At 48.1% G+C, this 15283-nt stretch overlaps 4 protein-coding genes across 4 annotated transcripts; 2 read left to right on the top strand and 2 right to left on the bottom strand.

Annotated features, from left to right (window-relative positions):
• Positions 1–3206: 3206 nt before the first annotated feature.
• On the top strand, positions 3207–7025 carry N7483_002071 (putative cell division control protein Cdc25; the record flags this gene model as incomplete). Its single annotated transcript, XM_057085508.1, has 1 exon — positions 3207–7025. One exon carries the CDS (start codon positions 3207–3209, stop codon positions 7023–7025), a length of 3819 nt encoding a protein of 1272 aa, XP_056951657.1.
• A 1231-nt stretch (positions 7026–8256) lies between these two features.
• Positions 8257–9723, bottom strand: N7483_002072 (uncharacterized protein; the record flags this gene model as incomplete). Its single annotated transcript, XM_057085509.1, has 1 exon — positions 8257–9723. The coding sequence occupies one exon, from the start codon at positions 9721–9723 to the stop codon at positions 8257–8259; it is 1467 nt and encodes a 488-aa protein (XP_056951658.1).
• Positions 9724–10502: 779 nt separating this feature from the next.
• Positions 10503–11577, bottom strand: N7483_002073 (Mov34/MPN/PAD-1 family protein; the record flags this gene model as incomplete). The annotated part of the gene is made up of 2 exons (XM_057085510.1): positions 10503–11488; positions 11553–11577. 2 exons carry the CDS (start codon positions 11575–11577, stop codon positions 10503–10505), a joined length of 1011 nt encoding a protein of 336 aa, XP_056951659.1.
• Positions 11578–12109: 532 nt separating this feature from the next.
• N7483_002074 (putative microtubule associated protein (Ase1)) lies at positions 12110–14589 on the top strand (the record flags this gene model as incomplete). The annotated part of the gene is made up of 4 exons (XM_057085511.1): positions 12110–12226; positions 12283–12335; positions 12390–12597; positions 12655–14589. 4 exons carry the CDS (start codon positions 12110–12112, stop codon positions 14587–14589), a joined length of 2313 nt encoding a protein of 770 aa, XP_056951660.1.
• Positions 14590–15283: the final 694 nt, after the last annotated feature.

Genomic DNA, 15283 nt, shown 5'->3' on the forward strand with positions numbered 1-15283 from the left:
CGCAACCAAACCAAACGATCTCCGATCCACATGAACCATTGTCCGTGCCAAACGGGGCTATTTCCATTCCACTAGACACTAGTGGAGATTCATGATTTTTCCTGATTTCCCTGGTGAGAACATTTCGCGAGAATAGAAAATCCTCGGCATCATCGTAAGTTTTTCCATTGCAAGGATGTGCTCCGAAATATTTCGAACACAATCAAGATATCTGGACGCATGGCTCCTTCCACAAGTGCATGTGCCGGGGTGGAGATGAAGTTTCCTAACGGTTCCGTCCCTCATACCATTGTCACCGGCACTAGCCAACGGCATTAAGTAAATTGACAGGGAATAGAGTCATGGGTGCCTGATATCGTACCAGGGACGGGGTATTCCCAATCTCTAGAGAGTGCCTATTTTGAATTAACTATGAGTGATTATATGGCAGATTGGGCACTAGTCAAAGTAAAGTTTAGAATTGCGTATGAAACGTGGGAGTTAACTTCCCCGACTTCTGAACTCAATTCAAATTGATAGTTCCGGAACTATGATGCCGAATTGATCTGGTCTTTTCAATATGATATTTTATTTTTCATCAAATAGGTAGTTGCTAGCCGGTCCCTTTATTAGGTCATTACTCCGTGTGGAGAAGCTATGTTACCATTCGTCAATGGTATTCTTTGTAAAACATTGAAAAACACCTGGGCATTTACATAACAAAAACATCACGAGGTACAGTCTCGTGATGGATCATCATCAAATAATCATCCACTTAATTGTGTTCCATACAAAATGAGGCAATGGACAAGGCAATCCGATGAGCATGGGTATCCCCTGCCATTCATCATCGTTTGGGTGGCCTCATCATGGCGATGATATGAACCGGAGTTGCTTCCAATCCTAGACTCATGTTATCTCACCGACAGGGATCTTGTACGGCGTAGACCCGGTTTCCTGCATGTGGTATATTATCCGAAATTTCAAGCCACAGGTTTAACAAGCCTCTTGTGGGTTAAGTGGGTTAACCTACCCTTGTTCTTCCCAGTCAAAAATTCCAATGATATGTCTTGGATCAGTAGCTGCCGCGCAAGTTAATTTATTTCAATGCAGGCACCATCAGCGAAAGCAATGATAAGCGAAATGGACACGATTCTAGGCTGGCATTGGGATTCGGGCGTTGGCGGAAGCTATTCCAGCCACAGCAATACAATATAAGATCGGCCTTCTAGAGTGGTTCTGGAACTTGTTGGTTTCTTTGTAGCTTCGTGTGGCTTGATGCCTCGTGCAGTTGAGAAACCGTTTTGGTGGAGGTATCGGCTTTGCTATCGGCTTTGCGGGGGTGTTATTTTCTACCTCGGGAAAATGCATAGAATTCAATAAACAGGGGGGAATAAGCCGTGGATCTGATTTTTCCGAGATTCTTGTCTAGCTTGGTTGGATATTGTCCCGTGGGGGACAGCCCGGACAGGGGACGGACTACGGAATACGGAGGTACACATTCAACGTTGAGTTGGATCTGAGCTCCACCCACGGAGTTGCAACACCACCTGCCAGTGGGCATGTATTATTGCACCAGTCTGCTGGTCAATTATTGATACCGGGGGGGATTGACTAGTCTTCAAATGTTCTACCGCCCCTTGCCTGGAACCTTCATTTATTCAAGTATAATTTTTGTTCAACCTTTTTTGGTCCTTATCAGTGTTCATTAATTCGATAGTTCCGCGGAGCCCTTATTTTGAGTTGATTGGCATTGAGACCCTTTCTTCATCTAGGATTGCCCCTGACTATGAGAGTTCAATGGGGTAAAAAACATATCCCAGTTCAAAGATACATAATTCGTACTCCGTACGTATAACGTATAATGCTCAGCAAGGGTAAAAACGAGTTTCTTATTGGATTAAATGCACGGGTGGACGAAGTTAAGAGTCCATGCTCCGAAAACCCACCTATGTGTCAAATCAGCGTGAGCCGCGATCCACATGGGCGCACTTTCCACGAAACGAAAGCTGGCGTAACATGCTTCGGTCTGGATCTCAAAAAGTTCGTGGAGGATTTCTGATAGGGTGAAATGGCATGATGGAGAGGATCCTCGGGACCTTTTTTCCCCTGGTCTTTTTGGTAGGCCTCGTAAAGTGTTTTAGTTCTGTGGTCCCTGTTCCCCTGCTATAGGTTTGCCTCATGAATACGTGGGGGAAAATGCGACTGTAACGGGGCAGATTGTCACACGAGGGGGGGGGAGAGTAAGAACGGAGAAGCGCCATAGTAGGAAACGGAGGAACAAGATGAACTGTCACTGCCACTGCCACTGCCACGTTTTTGGGAGGCGCGGTTGGCGAGTTGAGGGGCAAAACCATAATGAAAACAATACGCCGTACATTAAGTGGATGTCCGTTTTGCCCCTCTCCTTTAGGGCTTGCTTTGAGCCCATAGCGCGTGAGGGTGCCACGGTAGATCCAAAAAGCCTGTTGTGTCGATGGAGTGCTCCGTTATGGAGCCCGGTGCTCAGACGCTGGTAACGCACGCGGTATGGTGGTACCCGTCAGACAGCATGAACAGCCCCTAGTGAAAATCGTCAGCAGGATCATAATCTATGATTCTCGATACATCAGATCTGTCAAGATGAATATGTATGTGAGCGCAGATAATCCGGAGTACAGGAAATAGGAGATCCTATAAGTTAAATCCGAAATTCAACCTTCATACAAACAATACAAACAAGTTGACGCCCCAAAGTCACTTAAAATCAAACAAATCAAACAAAATCCGTAATATTACCGGTAACATGACACCCGCAATACACAGATACCAGCTGCGACCATGACCAGGACTGAGATGCATTCAACTCTCATAGAAAGACGCCTTATCCGTCCCGCCTCCACTCCCTGATTCTCCCTCTCTTTTATTACCCCGTCCCCTTCTACAACTTCATGGATTAATTTGTATTGTGTCGGCGCTCTCATGTGGGTTTATTGATTGTGTTGCTTTTATATGTGAAGTCCTCGCATTATTCTTCAACCCCCGGAAAGTGGGTTGCAAAAATTACCCACTCACGCCCCTCTCTCAACAGCACGTCAATTTTAGCCATGAGCCTCGCGGACCTGTGAGAAAACCCCCCCCGAAATATCCAAAAGTACCCTTTCAACTGGGTCTCGCCCACCAATCTCCCAGTCGAGAAAGTGTGTACTTGAGCGAAAGAGACAGAAGAAAGAGAAAGCGTCTTCCTTATGTACGATTACCGCGCACCTGCAGTGGACTTGCCGGTCGACACGGGATCTGTGCTGGCTGCCAAAGCTGCGGCGTTTGCGACCGCTTTCGAGTACAACACCGACGAACAGGCCACCACCCCCACAACTGCATCCCGACTCCGCGGTCGGGGGACCAGCATCTCCCAGCACTCCGACCGTCTCAATCAATCCCCCTTGAAGATGGCCACCGGATATGCGGTCAGCCCCGAGCCCCCGGCGTTGTTCGTGCGGGCCATGTACGATTACGATGCCGACGATCATACCAGTCTGAGTTTCCGACGAGGCGATATCATTCAGGTTCTGAATCAGCTAGAAACTGGGTGGTGGGATGGTGTTATCAACAATGTCCGAGGTTGGTTCCCTAGTAATTACTGTACCATCATCACGGAGGCGGACGATTTCGGCGAGCACATGCTACATGCACATGACGATACCGACTTGAGCGCAGAATCAGGATTGGAGGATGAGTACGAGAATGGACAGGATGAGGATGACGAGCTGGACTCGGAAGGGAATCCGCGCGATTCTCAGCCCATTCTGCCAATCGAAGGCATCCCCGGGAAACATGATCAGGAGGAGGCCGCATTTTGGATTCCACAGGCCACACCAGATGGCCGTCTCTTTTATTTCAACACATTAACAGGATATTCGACCATGGAATTACCGTTCGAGAACCCTACCACCGCGAATGAAAACGGCCCTCGAGATCGGACTAACTTCTTCGTCCCCGACCAGACCCGGCCGCCTCCTGAGTTAATGGCACGCGGTTTTGAAAGAGATGAGGACGAGTACGACGGCTCTGCATCGGAAGCCGAAGGAGAATCGCTGATGCTGACTTCGCATGGCTCTATCTCTCGTCGTCGTCAGTCTCTTTTGGAAGGAGTGTCGCCTGCCACCTCGATGGACTCTTTGTACCCCCCTGGACCAAAAGACTTCAAAGTCCCACAGGCGAGCAGGAGTCCCCAGCCATCATACAGCAGCCAAGGAGGTACAAGTGCCAATACCTCTGTTGTCGAAATCATCTCCAGACCCTCGATTTCTTCAAATACACCGTCTCGTTTCGTCGACGATGGTTTTATCCCCCCTGTTTCATGGCCAAACTTGGTGGATAACATGCGGTATGCCGTCGAAGCCTATCGCCAGACCTTGCTTGCTGGTGAAAGATCCGAGTATGTGAGAAAGGCGGAGGATATTTCCGATCATCTGCGTATGCTTCTGGCTGCTGGTTCTGACACCACCGATAATCATTCTGGAAACCCATCTATCATCTCCACAAACAAGGCCCTTTACCCATACTTCCGAGACATGATGTCAAAATTCTCGAAGTTGGTCCTTTCGTCCCATATTGCTGCCGCCGACTGGCCTGGCTCAGATTCCGTCAACAAATGCTTGCAAGAGGCCGATGGCGTGATGCAAGGTGTGTATGGCTATGTGGATGTTGCTCGCCAGCAGCGCGGGGAACAAATCCACAGAATCGTTCCTGGCTTTGTTAGTGGCAGCTCCTGCGGTGGCAATTGGCAGAACAATGGCGTTTCTTTGAATCCCTCCGGCCCAACCTCTTTCCTTGTTCCTGAGGGTAGCGAATCTCGAATCGAGCCCTCAGTGTCCCTAGACTCGGGCTTGTTGGATCATATTGATATTTTGAGGAGGTCTTTTGTGGGTTGTATTCGTCGACTGGAAGAACGACTGATGCTGAACCAAAAAATCGTAACTGCACGAGAGCACGAAGAAATTGCGGATGCTATCTCGGCGGCTGCTATCAAAGTTGTCGAGCAGTTTCGTCCATGGATTTCGACTGTCGAGTCAATCAACCTCTTTTCCCTTGGAACGAGTTTCCAGAACCCTCAACTGGTGGACTTTAGCTTACAGAAGCAAAGAGTGTACGATGCAATTGGTGATTTCATTTTGAGCTGCCAAGCCGTTTCTGCGCCCCTACCGGATGAGTGGGCAGAGCTTCGTGGTGATTCCCTTGACGACCGAATCACAGCTGTTCGAAGTGTGGCAAAGCAACTCGAAAACTATGTTTCGCAGATCGGCTTTTCCCTGTCTTTACTTCTCGAACAAATCCCTGACGATCAATCCTCTATTACTCGCGTTGATACCCGTCTAGAAGAGGAAGATGAGTCGTCGAGCAAGAGTACTCACAGTCGTGCGGATTCACAAACGACCAAGGTGTCCTCAGAGTCTATTGGCATCCCATCATCCTACGCCCTTGGCAAAGAGCCGGGCAAGGTTCGCCGTAATATGGACAAAGCTCAAAGATTCTTTGGACAAGCACCGCCGACAACAGTCACACGAGAGCCTGTCCAGCGTGAGCCCATGAGGGAACCCGAAGAGACCCCATGGTTCCTTAAGATGGACCATGAGGGCGAAGTGTTCTATGATACCAAGGGAGACGTACCTATTCTCAAATGTGGTACGCTTGCTGGTTTGGTTGAACATCTTACACGCCACGACAAGCTCGATGCATCCTTTAACAATACTTTCCTCCTCACCTACCGTTCTTTCACTACTGCCTCCGAACTCTTCGAGCTGATTGTACAGCGCTTCAATACGCAGCCTCCTTTTGGTCTCAACTCAGATGACATGCAAATGTGGATCGATCGTAAACAGAAACCAATCAGATTCCGAGTGGTCAATATCCTCAAGAGCTGGTTTGATCACTTCTGGATGGAGTCAAACGATGAAGTAAACATGGATCTTTTGAGACGTGTTCATGCATTTACTAAAGACTCGATTGCTACGACAAAAACACCGGGTTGCCCTACACTCCTTGCAGTTATTGAACAACGCCTTCGAGGTCAAGACACCACCGTGAAGCGCCTTGTTCCCACTCAAAACACTGCTGCTCCGCCACCAATTATCCCGAAGAACATGAAGAAATTGAAGTTCCTGGACATCGACCCGACGGAATTTGCCCGGCAATTGACTATTATCGAATCTCGTCTCTACTCCAAGATTCGTGCGACTGAGTGCTTAAATAAAACTTGGCAGAAGAAGGTTGGCCCCGATGAGCCCGAGCCAGCTTCCAATGTCAAAGCTTTAATTCTCCACTCCAATCAACTGACGAACTGGGTTGCTGAAATGATCTTGACTCAAGGTGATGTCAAGAAGCGTGTGGTTGTCATTAAGCACTTTGTCAATGTCGCGGACAAATGCCGTTCTCTCAACAACTACTCTACCCTGACTTCAATCATCTCTGCCCTTGGAACTGCCCCCATTCATCGACTGGGTCGGACATGGGGTCAAGTCAGTGGCCGCACTTCTTCAATTTTAGAACAGATGCGCCGCCTGATGGCCAGTACTAAGAACTTTGGCGAGTATCGTGAGACCTTGCATCTTGCTAATCCGCCTTGCATTCCCTTCTTCGGTATGATACATGACCCAAGACACTTCTGGTTCATTCTGTGTCTTTCCCCTTTCCTTTCCCTGCTTCGATTTATAGCTTACAATGGTTTAGGTGTCTACCTCACGGACTTGACCTTCATCGAGGATGGAATCCCCTCGCTTACGCCATCAGAATTGATCAACTTTAACAAACGGGCAAAGACTGCGGAAGTCATTCGGGACATCCAGCAATATCAGAATGTCCCTTACTTACTGCAGCCAGTACCTGAGCTCCAGGATTATATTCTTAGTAATCTGCAAGCTGCCGGTGATGTTCACGACATGTATGACCGAAGTCTTGAAATCGAACCTCGTGAACGTGAAGACGAGAAAATCGCAAGGTATGCCGATTCATCAAACAATAAACCTAGCACCATGCTTTTTGGAAGCAATACCTCCCTACTACGGTGAACAGGGATTAATCTATTTGCAATTTTTCATTTGTGTTCTTCAACATTCCCATTGGTGGATGTGGCGCTTTCTCGGCGATACCCAAATTTGACCTCATTCTTTTTCGGCCAAGATTATATGGCTTTGAAACTTGTTTTTGAGCATTGAGACTAACCGCTTTTGAATTAATCGTAGATTGCTCTCTGAATCCGGATTCCTGTAGTTGTGGACGTGACCCCCCTTGTCACGCTACACCTGCAGGTGGCCGCAGCCAAGCGAGATTGCGCTCGATTTTGTTGCCACATTCAATTGTGCTCCAATCAAATCATACCGTCGCCGACCTCCCGCAGTCAATGTTCCACCTTGCTGCCAATAGCAGGAGATAGCCAGCGCCCTTTCAGGAAATTCTGGATCCTGCGACCGGGGCTAAGAGCTGCCTACTGCACAAGCATATGCACATGCATGCGAGGTTCAGCGGAACAGATTGCGTTGGATCCGTACTGAGGTAATGCAGTTCGAGACCTCGACGAACTCCTACCCCTCGATGGTGCGGGGCAAATCGATTTCTACGATGGGTCAATGATCTCATTGCCGTTCCCATCCAAGACTCATGCATCTTGCCGCTGCCACCTGTCTTTGATTGCACTCTCTTTTATTTTTCTTTGCGTTTTCCGAGATATCTCCTCTTTTCATATAGAATTCTTCCGAGGATTTGAGGGGGCCTGTGTTGCGTACACCTCCATCTCAGAAAGAGGTCGGTTCTGTGTGCTTTTTGACTTGTACACTGGCTTGTCTCATACTGGCCCCCTCCTCGATATATCCTGTCATCTTGATTGTCATCTCCGCCTCCTTCCCTGCACTTTTTACCTTTTTCACTTTCAAGGTGATATGAGCCATCCTGTGATGGTTAATGTCTTGATGCTGTCTTCTCTTATGATCTGTCACGACCTGCGAACTTGTGTTCTTATCAAACGGACTTTATGACTGGTCCGATTTCCTTTTTATGGGTGCATTATCTCTGGATTTCTGACCCACTTCTTTGTATCTATTGACAATTTTTCCTCGGGAGTACTTGTATGGAGTACCCTGTGATTCGAATAGAACCTGATCTTATCTATTTCATATGTATCATTTTCAAGGTTTAAGCCCATAAAGTCTAAAACATTTGACGTGTTGAAAATGATAAATACTGGATTATGATAAGATCAAAGTACACAAACGGTAATGAACTCCACCAAGAAGGTCATAGCGATCAAACGTTCATCTTTGCCATATGTTCAAGGGTGTATTGACCTGGCTCCCAGGCAAGAATCCTTGTTTCCATCTCCTTGACCTTCATATCAACATATTTCTCCATGTCCTTCTTTTCTTCCGAGCTTAAGAGATCAAGTCTCTCCCTCCAGACATCCCAGACTTCAAGGCACCCAGACGCTCCAAAAAATCGCTGATCAATCTTCTGCCAATATATCGCATCAAAGGCAAAATTCTGCCTTGCAGCATACATGATCCAAAAATCCCCGCTATTCCAACTATCTCGCATATGACCAGAAATTCGTTGACTCTCTACCAGTCGACCAGTCCGAATTGCCTCTTCTTCGTAACAAACCAACGTATTGAGAAAATTCTGAAGTCGTTTGTCATACTCCAAGCACCAATCATCAAGACCCCGAGGCCAAAATTCTGGCTTTTCAATAAGAAGCCACCAGGGCGGCGCGTGCATAAATCCGACAGGGGCGGTATATGTAAATTCCCAATCAATTACCGCAGCAATATCCTCATCTTTATTGATTAGAACATTCTCCGGTCGAAAGTCATCGCACCAAAGTGGGAATGGGCCTTCCTCATGGAATATCCATTGTGAATTTAACCGCGGATCTTGAATAATTTTGCGAAAGAGATATCTTGCTATAAACTTGCGTCGACAATCTTCTTCTGATTCTATGGCATCGTTTCTTTGATGGATTAGGTGAGCAAGATGTAGTTCTGCTAAGGTTTCGAAGTATGATGATGCAGTATGATGTATGATATTCGGGACTTTGGATTGAGGTAGTGTACCCAGTTGCACAATCTCATTCATGGAATAGGATAAAGGTCGATGTGAGACTTTCCATGTAGAACCATCATCATGATCTAGTTTTATAGAACCTATCCGGTCAAACGTGGGGGTAGATAGTGAGAGTATTATCTGAGCCAGTTTGCTGTAAAGAGATTCTAGCCGAAGAGCACTAATGTCTGGATTCAGGACTGGCCGTTCTCCTGGTTTGCCGTCTGGAAATTCAAGAGGATCTCTCATATTTCCGCAATGATCAATGTAATCCACTATGATAAATGGACCCATATTCGCAGGACTCTCATGTTGTTGGCCCCAGCAAGAGATAGAGGGCACTGGGATTGGAATTTTACTGGGAGTTTGATCCAAGATAAATTTCATGATGGCGACTTCATTCCGGACTTTCACTTCTGGAAACATAACCGCGCCAGGTGAAGGGAACCGCATAATCGCACCGCTGTCGTCGGTGAATGTCATCAATAGGTTGGTATTGAAAGCGTCCTTCTTGAAGGGAAAGAAGTCATTATCTTTGCGGGGCTTATTCTGTCTCGAAAGGAAGTTTCCAATTTTGCTCCATGCATCCTGAGCATACAGTACATATTTCCAATTGTCGACAATATCACTGCTTTTTTCCCAGGCGACATCATCGAAGTGCATGCGGGGTTTCATTTTGATAAATCACAAATGGAATCTGAAGGATAGTCGTGGGTGGAAAATAAATTTGGGGGTCTTCAGCGACTTGGAGAAACTTAGTAGTCATTGCAATGAAGGTAGTATAGGGGAAGTGTATTAAGACAGCCCTACAGCTAGTCACATGATAATAACAAGAGTGTACCATAGCCGGGATTATATGAGGAGTCATAAGCTTGAAAAAGAGGCAGGGTATAGCAGTAGACATCGCCTAGGTAACCACAGTCCAATATAACAGTAGCGGTGAGTGTTTACCTAAGTAGGTAGATGAAAGAGTGATGAAGTGTTGTAGACGCAAACAACTTTAAGAATATCTCTTTATCATAGAGAGTTCTAAGGTTAATTGGTGATGCTGCGTACCCGAGCGAAAAGCCTTGTGAACACCTGTGGGCGCACAGGACTCCTAATTGAGCCCTGGAGCTCAAAGAATTAACACGATCTAACCTCGGAAGGGATACTAGGTATTTTAATAAGTGATCTCAGTTGTAAGGATGATACCTTGTGCAGCCAACAGAATCTAATCCATTCTTTCCAGAAGAGTCTGGATCTAGATACACCACACCGCAGCACCGCACCGCACCGCAGCCAAGAAGAAGGAAAAAAAAGCAGCAAACATTTGACCTATGACGCCCAGCACCAGCTCAGAAATGAGAATGAATATGAAACCAGGGAAAATTCATGATGACGGGACTAGCGTGACAGTCGTAGCGATATCTATGTTTTCTGGGAGGAGATAGCCAAATATTTTGGGGGTATCTTTAGGCCATTGGATTGGATTTCTCTCCTATATCCTGGAAGAGCTTCATCTTGACCTCAGATGCCAGGAGACCCTTAACTTCCTCCGAGACAATCCGCTGGCCACCGCGCACGACCTTTTCAAGTTGCTGGTCCTTAAACACGGTGCTGCCGACACGCGGACCAGACGGGCCAGAATTGTCGATTTGTCGCGAAGCATTGCGCACCTTTTGACTTAGGTCCATCATCTGCTTGCTGGAATAATCACGAGAGGCGAAAAGCGGGCTCTGGCTGAGAGTAGCAACCCAGTATTTGTTCCAAAGCAAGGACAAGATCTCCGAGTCAAGGGTGCTCTTGAAATGTGTTGTCTCAAGCGAGTAATACCGGTTTGCCTGGGCTCCAAAATCCTCCACTTTGCCCAAAGGAATTGTCTGATATTCATCGTCTTCCTGAGTCTCTTTCGCAGGTGTGTAACCCTCAGGGAAAGTTCGGAAGGAGCCGATCTCCACCTTGCCCGCTGAGATAGTTCTCTCAGGATCAATGACAACAGCCACAAACGGCCCCATCATCTGTTGCATATTTTGTGTGCTGACATCAATACCAGATAACCAGCAACCATATCCAGGGTGACTGTGATACCAGCCGACAGCGTCCTCTCGTCGTCCCGCATCTCGACATGACTGTAGATAAGAAACGATGTATTCATTTGCCTCATCTTGAGCATTCACACGTGTCTCGGTGCCTTCAACGGGCAGTCGGAATGCGTCTGTTACAACGAATGTTTCCGGGAGGATGTAGCCTTGCATTAGACCCATCACTTCAAGGGACCCACCCGAGCGGGCGTGCATGACCATTTTCAATAGTGCCGTTGCTGAGATCTGCACATATTTGAAATAGTAGGGGTTTGTTGCCCATGGTTTCTCGTTGTTCAGTGCTTTGTGGGTGGCTTCATCGTATTGGTAGAGTGCATCACGTTGGGGGTCGAAGACACGGACGGCATTATCAAGCTCTGGTAAGAGGTATTAGCATTAGCTGATTTGCTGTTATTGGATTTATTTGTAAGGAGTACGAACCCCAGGATTGCTGTGCAGCATCCATTTTGATTGGAGAGGGATGCGAGAGATGTGAAATGGACAGTGTGGTTGAGCTGGTACGTGATGATCGTGGAGAAAAGCGGTGGGGTAAAGAGGCAGAATAATAAGAGCGATGAGAGGGGAGAGATCTAGAAAGAGTAAGCGGTAAACACTTTGAAACAAAGCGGTGAGAATCGTGGATGAGATTGCAGCTGAAAAACCCCCGCTGACTCAGCCGTTGCCCGGGACAACGATCGACGCCAAACAACGGGGCATTTCCTTGATGAACCTGTGATCATCCAACCATCAAGCTGACTCCTCCGTTCCCCTCATAAACACACCCACTTCTCTTATGTCTCGCATCTGACGACTCAACTTCCCAACCCACTTTCGTTTTTGTCACCAATTTTTTGGTTTGGTTCCGTGTGTCGGGACGCATTGGGTTTTCTTTTGTTTTGATTCCCTCGGCGCCGCAGTCGTCAACCTGTCGTAGGAAGCGAACCACATTCCTTGATTCGAGTTAGCTATCCACTTGCTACCCGGCAGGAGCTCCAACAATGGCTGTAGACACGAGCTACCTGACCACCCAGGTCAACAACATTGTTGAGCAGCTCCATGGGATCTTCGATGAGATCGGCGTTCCTGCCCATGAGCGCGATACTCGCGAGGCAGAGGTAAGCTCTCTACAACCCTGAAAGAAGTTCTTTGTATTCTAACATTATGGATTTAGCTTTTTAGTGCGCTGTCGGAAACTTTGAATAACCATCTTAAGATTGTTGATGAGTGGGTCGCCCATATCAATCCTAAAACGCCTGCTGTTGCTAACACAACATATAGAGAAAAAGAGGAGATGACACAGGAGGCGCAACGCCTGATCACAACAATCCAACAAATAGAAGTTTCTCTCGGTGATGAGCGCGCCAATGGCCAGTATGAGCTCAATCGCGAGGACCTTTGCATTACCTACCCTCTCAACCGATGCATCGCATTCCTGCGCGAGAAGAGCGACGCAATGACCAAGCTCCACCGTGAGCGATTTGAACAAGTTAAGAGTAAGCTAATTTAGTGCGCTTTATTGGAGTTGCTGGCTGACTCGGAATAGAATTGGTCGATGCGCTTGAATCCTACTCATCCCACCTCGAGGCCTCATTCCTTATCATTGAACTGCCTCCGACTGCGCCAGGCTCAACTATCCCCCCCGAGCTTTGATCTTTCCCCCGACTACGTTACTTCCCTCGACTCGGAGTTTACTCGCGTGTATGAGGAGTATCACCGCCGTATTTCCTTTGTTCAGTCTACCAGCGAGGAGATAATTAAGATGTGGGCCGAGTTGGGAACGCCCCAGGTACAGACCGATACCAACATCGTGAAGAACTACCGTGAATCTCCCGAGCAGCTTGGACTGCACGAGACCGATTTGGCCAATTTGATGGCCAAGCGCGACAAGTTGATGGACGAGAAGAAGAGCCGCGAGCGTAAGATCAAGGAGCTTCGCACTTCCGTCGAGAGTCTGTGGGAGCGCTTTGGCGTTGAAGAGGCTGATCGCAAGGAATTCTTGGCTGCTAACCGTGGCTGTGGTCTGCGAACTATCAATGAATACGAGGAGGAACTGTCACGTCTTAACGAATTGAAGAGACAGAATATGCATTTGTTCGTCGAGGATGCCCGCTGTCGCCTGCAAGAGTTGTGGGATGCCCTCTTCTTCTCTGAGGAGGAAATGCTCGATTTTACGCCTGCTTTCTCTGATGTGTGCAGCGATGCTCTTTTGGAGGCCCATGAGGCCGAGATCGCACGTTTGGAGGCCATTAAGGAACAACGCGCGCCAACCCTGGAGATGATTGAAAGACACCGTGGCCTGCTGGCAGACCGTGAGGCTTTGTCGTCATCCAGTCAAGATGCTTCCCGCCTCATGGCCCGCGGCAACAAGGGCGAGAAGCGTGATCCAGGCAAGCTTCTCAGAGAGGAGAAGATGCGCAAGCGCATCTCAAAGGAACTTCCTAAGCTTGAGGCGGATCTTCGCAAAGAGTTAGAGCACTGGGAGGACGAGTTCGGACGTCCATTCTTGGTCCACGGTGAACGTTATCTGGACAGCTTGACCCCGGCTGCCAGTCGAGCAGTGCCGCCTCGATCTAAGACTCCATCCGCACCTCCATCTACCATCAAGTCCAGTGCGACTAGACAACAGCCGGCTGCCCGCCCTGGCAGCTCCATGCGTGGACCACCTCCACCTCGCTCTGCTACTAAGACTCCTAATGGAAGTCGCCCTAAGCACAACACTATCGGTTATGGTGCGTCCCGGTCTGGGGCAACTTCTCCTTCCAAGCTTCCTGCCCGTGCTCCTCTGAGCAACATGCCTCATGGAAACAACTCTCCCGAGCGCCGGACTGGGCCTGGGTCTTACTCATCTAGCACAATAAATGGGAAGATGCCTCCTCCTCGTGGACCACCCCCACGAATGCGTGCCCTGACTGTCGAGTCAAAGGACCGCAACAGTCACTTCCTGGAGCCACCGCGTTGCAACAGTGCCATGTCCGGTGCGTTCGTTCGCCCGGTCAGCCCGGAAGATCCCTATGATGACCGCCAGCGCTCTTTCATGAGTTCTGTCATGTCTAACTCGCAACGCTCAACCAACTCACAACGCTCAATTGGCATGCACTCTTCCCATTCCTCTCTATCCTCAATCTCGTTGAGCTCTCAACAGACATACCCCCGAATGAACCCTTACCTGTCGCAGGCTCCTCCTCCTCCCGCGTTGCGACAGACCTCAAACTCATCTACCGTCAACACCGCCACTTCCGGATCTGAGAACTGGGAGACCTTTGATGATGGATCTGGGTCTGAGGCTGATCCTGCTGATGTTTACTACGCGAAGCTGCGCGCTGGTCCTAAGCGCTTTGCCCCTGACGATGGCTTGAGCCTAATGGGCAAGAAGAGCAAGGGCATTCGCAGTGTGAGCCCTGATGGGCCTCATCCTGGCCAGGTTCTCCGTGTTGCAGGCAGTGACACTGAATGGACCGATGACTTTGAGACGTATTAATCTGCTCACAAAACTGCCTTCTTTTTGTCACTAATACGTTTCATTTCTTGCAATTTTCTTTCCTGGCGCCTCGAATATTTAGCTGTGGTTACGCAATCGCTTGGTTACTGACGATCCCATGGACTCTTCACAGCTCCATGGCTCACGATGGACGTTGACGATCCCTTACGATTTGAGTTTCTTAGACTCTTTACGGGCTGGTGTTATTTCCGCATGCATTGATCACCGATCGCACCTTGGAATCTTTTCTTTTTTCCTTTCGTGTCCAAAATTACGACGTTGATCATGTCATTCCTGTTTATGCTTACATTTCTTCTGTTGATGCTTATCAAGTCCGTCGCTGCTTTTCCATGCAGCTATTGAGGGTGGCACTCTGCTTTCTTATGTCGCTTGTCGTACCGACAGTACTTCTCTCTACAACTCCGGACGAGTTTTAATGCTTCTTTTGTCTCTTGATTTCCCGGATGGCATGGTGTTTTGATTTAAATTCCCTGTGTTATGGTTTTTTTTTTTAATTCTCCGCTGGTTTGGTGCTAAGGTTCAATTATTCCCTGCCGTCTTTCCTGGCTACTGCAGGACTCGGTGTTCGTTGCTGTTCTTCGCCTTATCCTTTGTGTCTCTAGCGCAGTACAGTCCATGTGCATGTTTGATAATACTAGTCTCTTCGATTCTTGAAATTCGTTCAATTGTAGTC

This window comes from Penicillium malachiteum, assembly GCF_028827825.1.
Source record: "Penicillium malachiteum strain IBT 17515 chromosome Unknown utg000001l:1.0-8184562.0:1.0-8186909.0, whole genome shotgun sequence".
Taxonomy (NCBI): domain Eukaryota; kingdom Fungi; phylum Ascomycota; class Eurotiomycetes; order Eurotiales; family Aspergillaceae; genus Penicillium; species Penicillium malachiteum.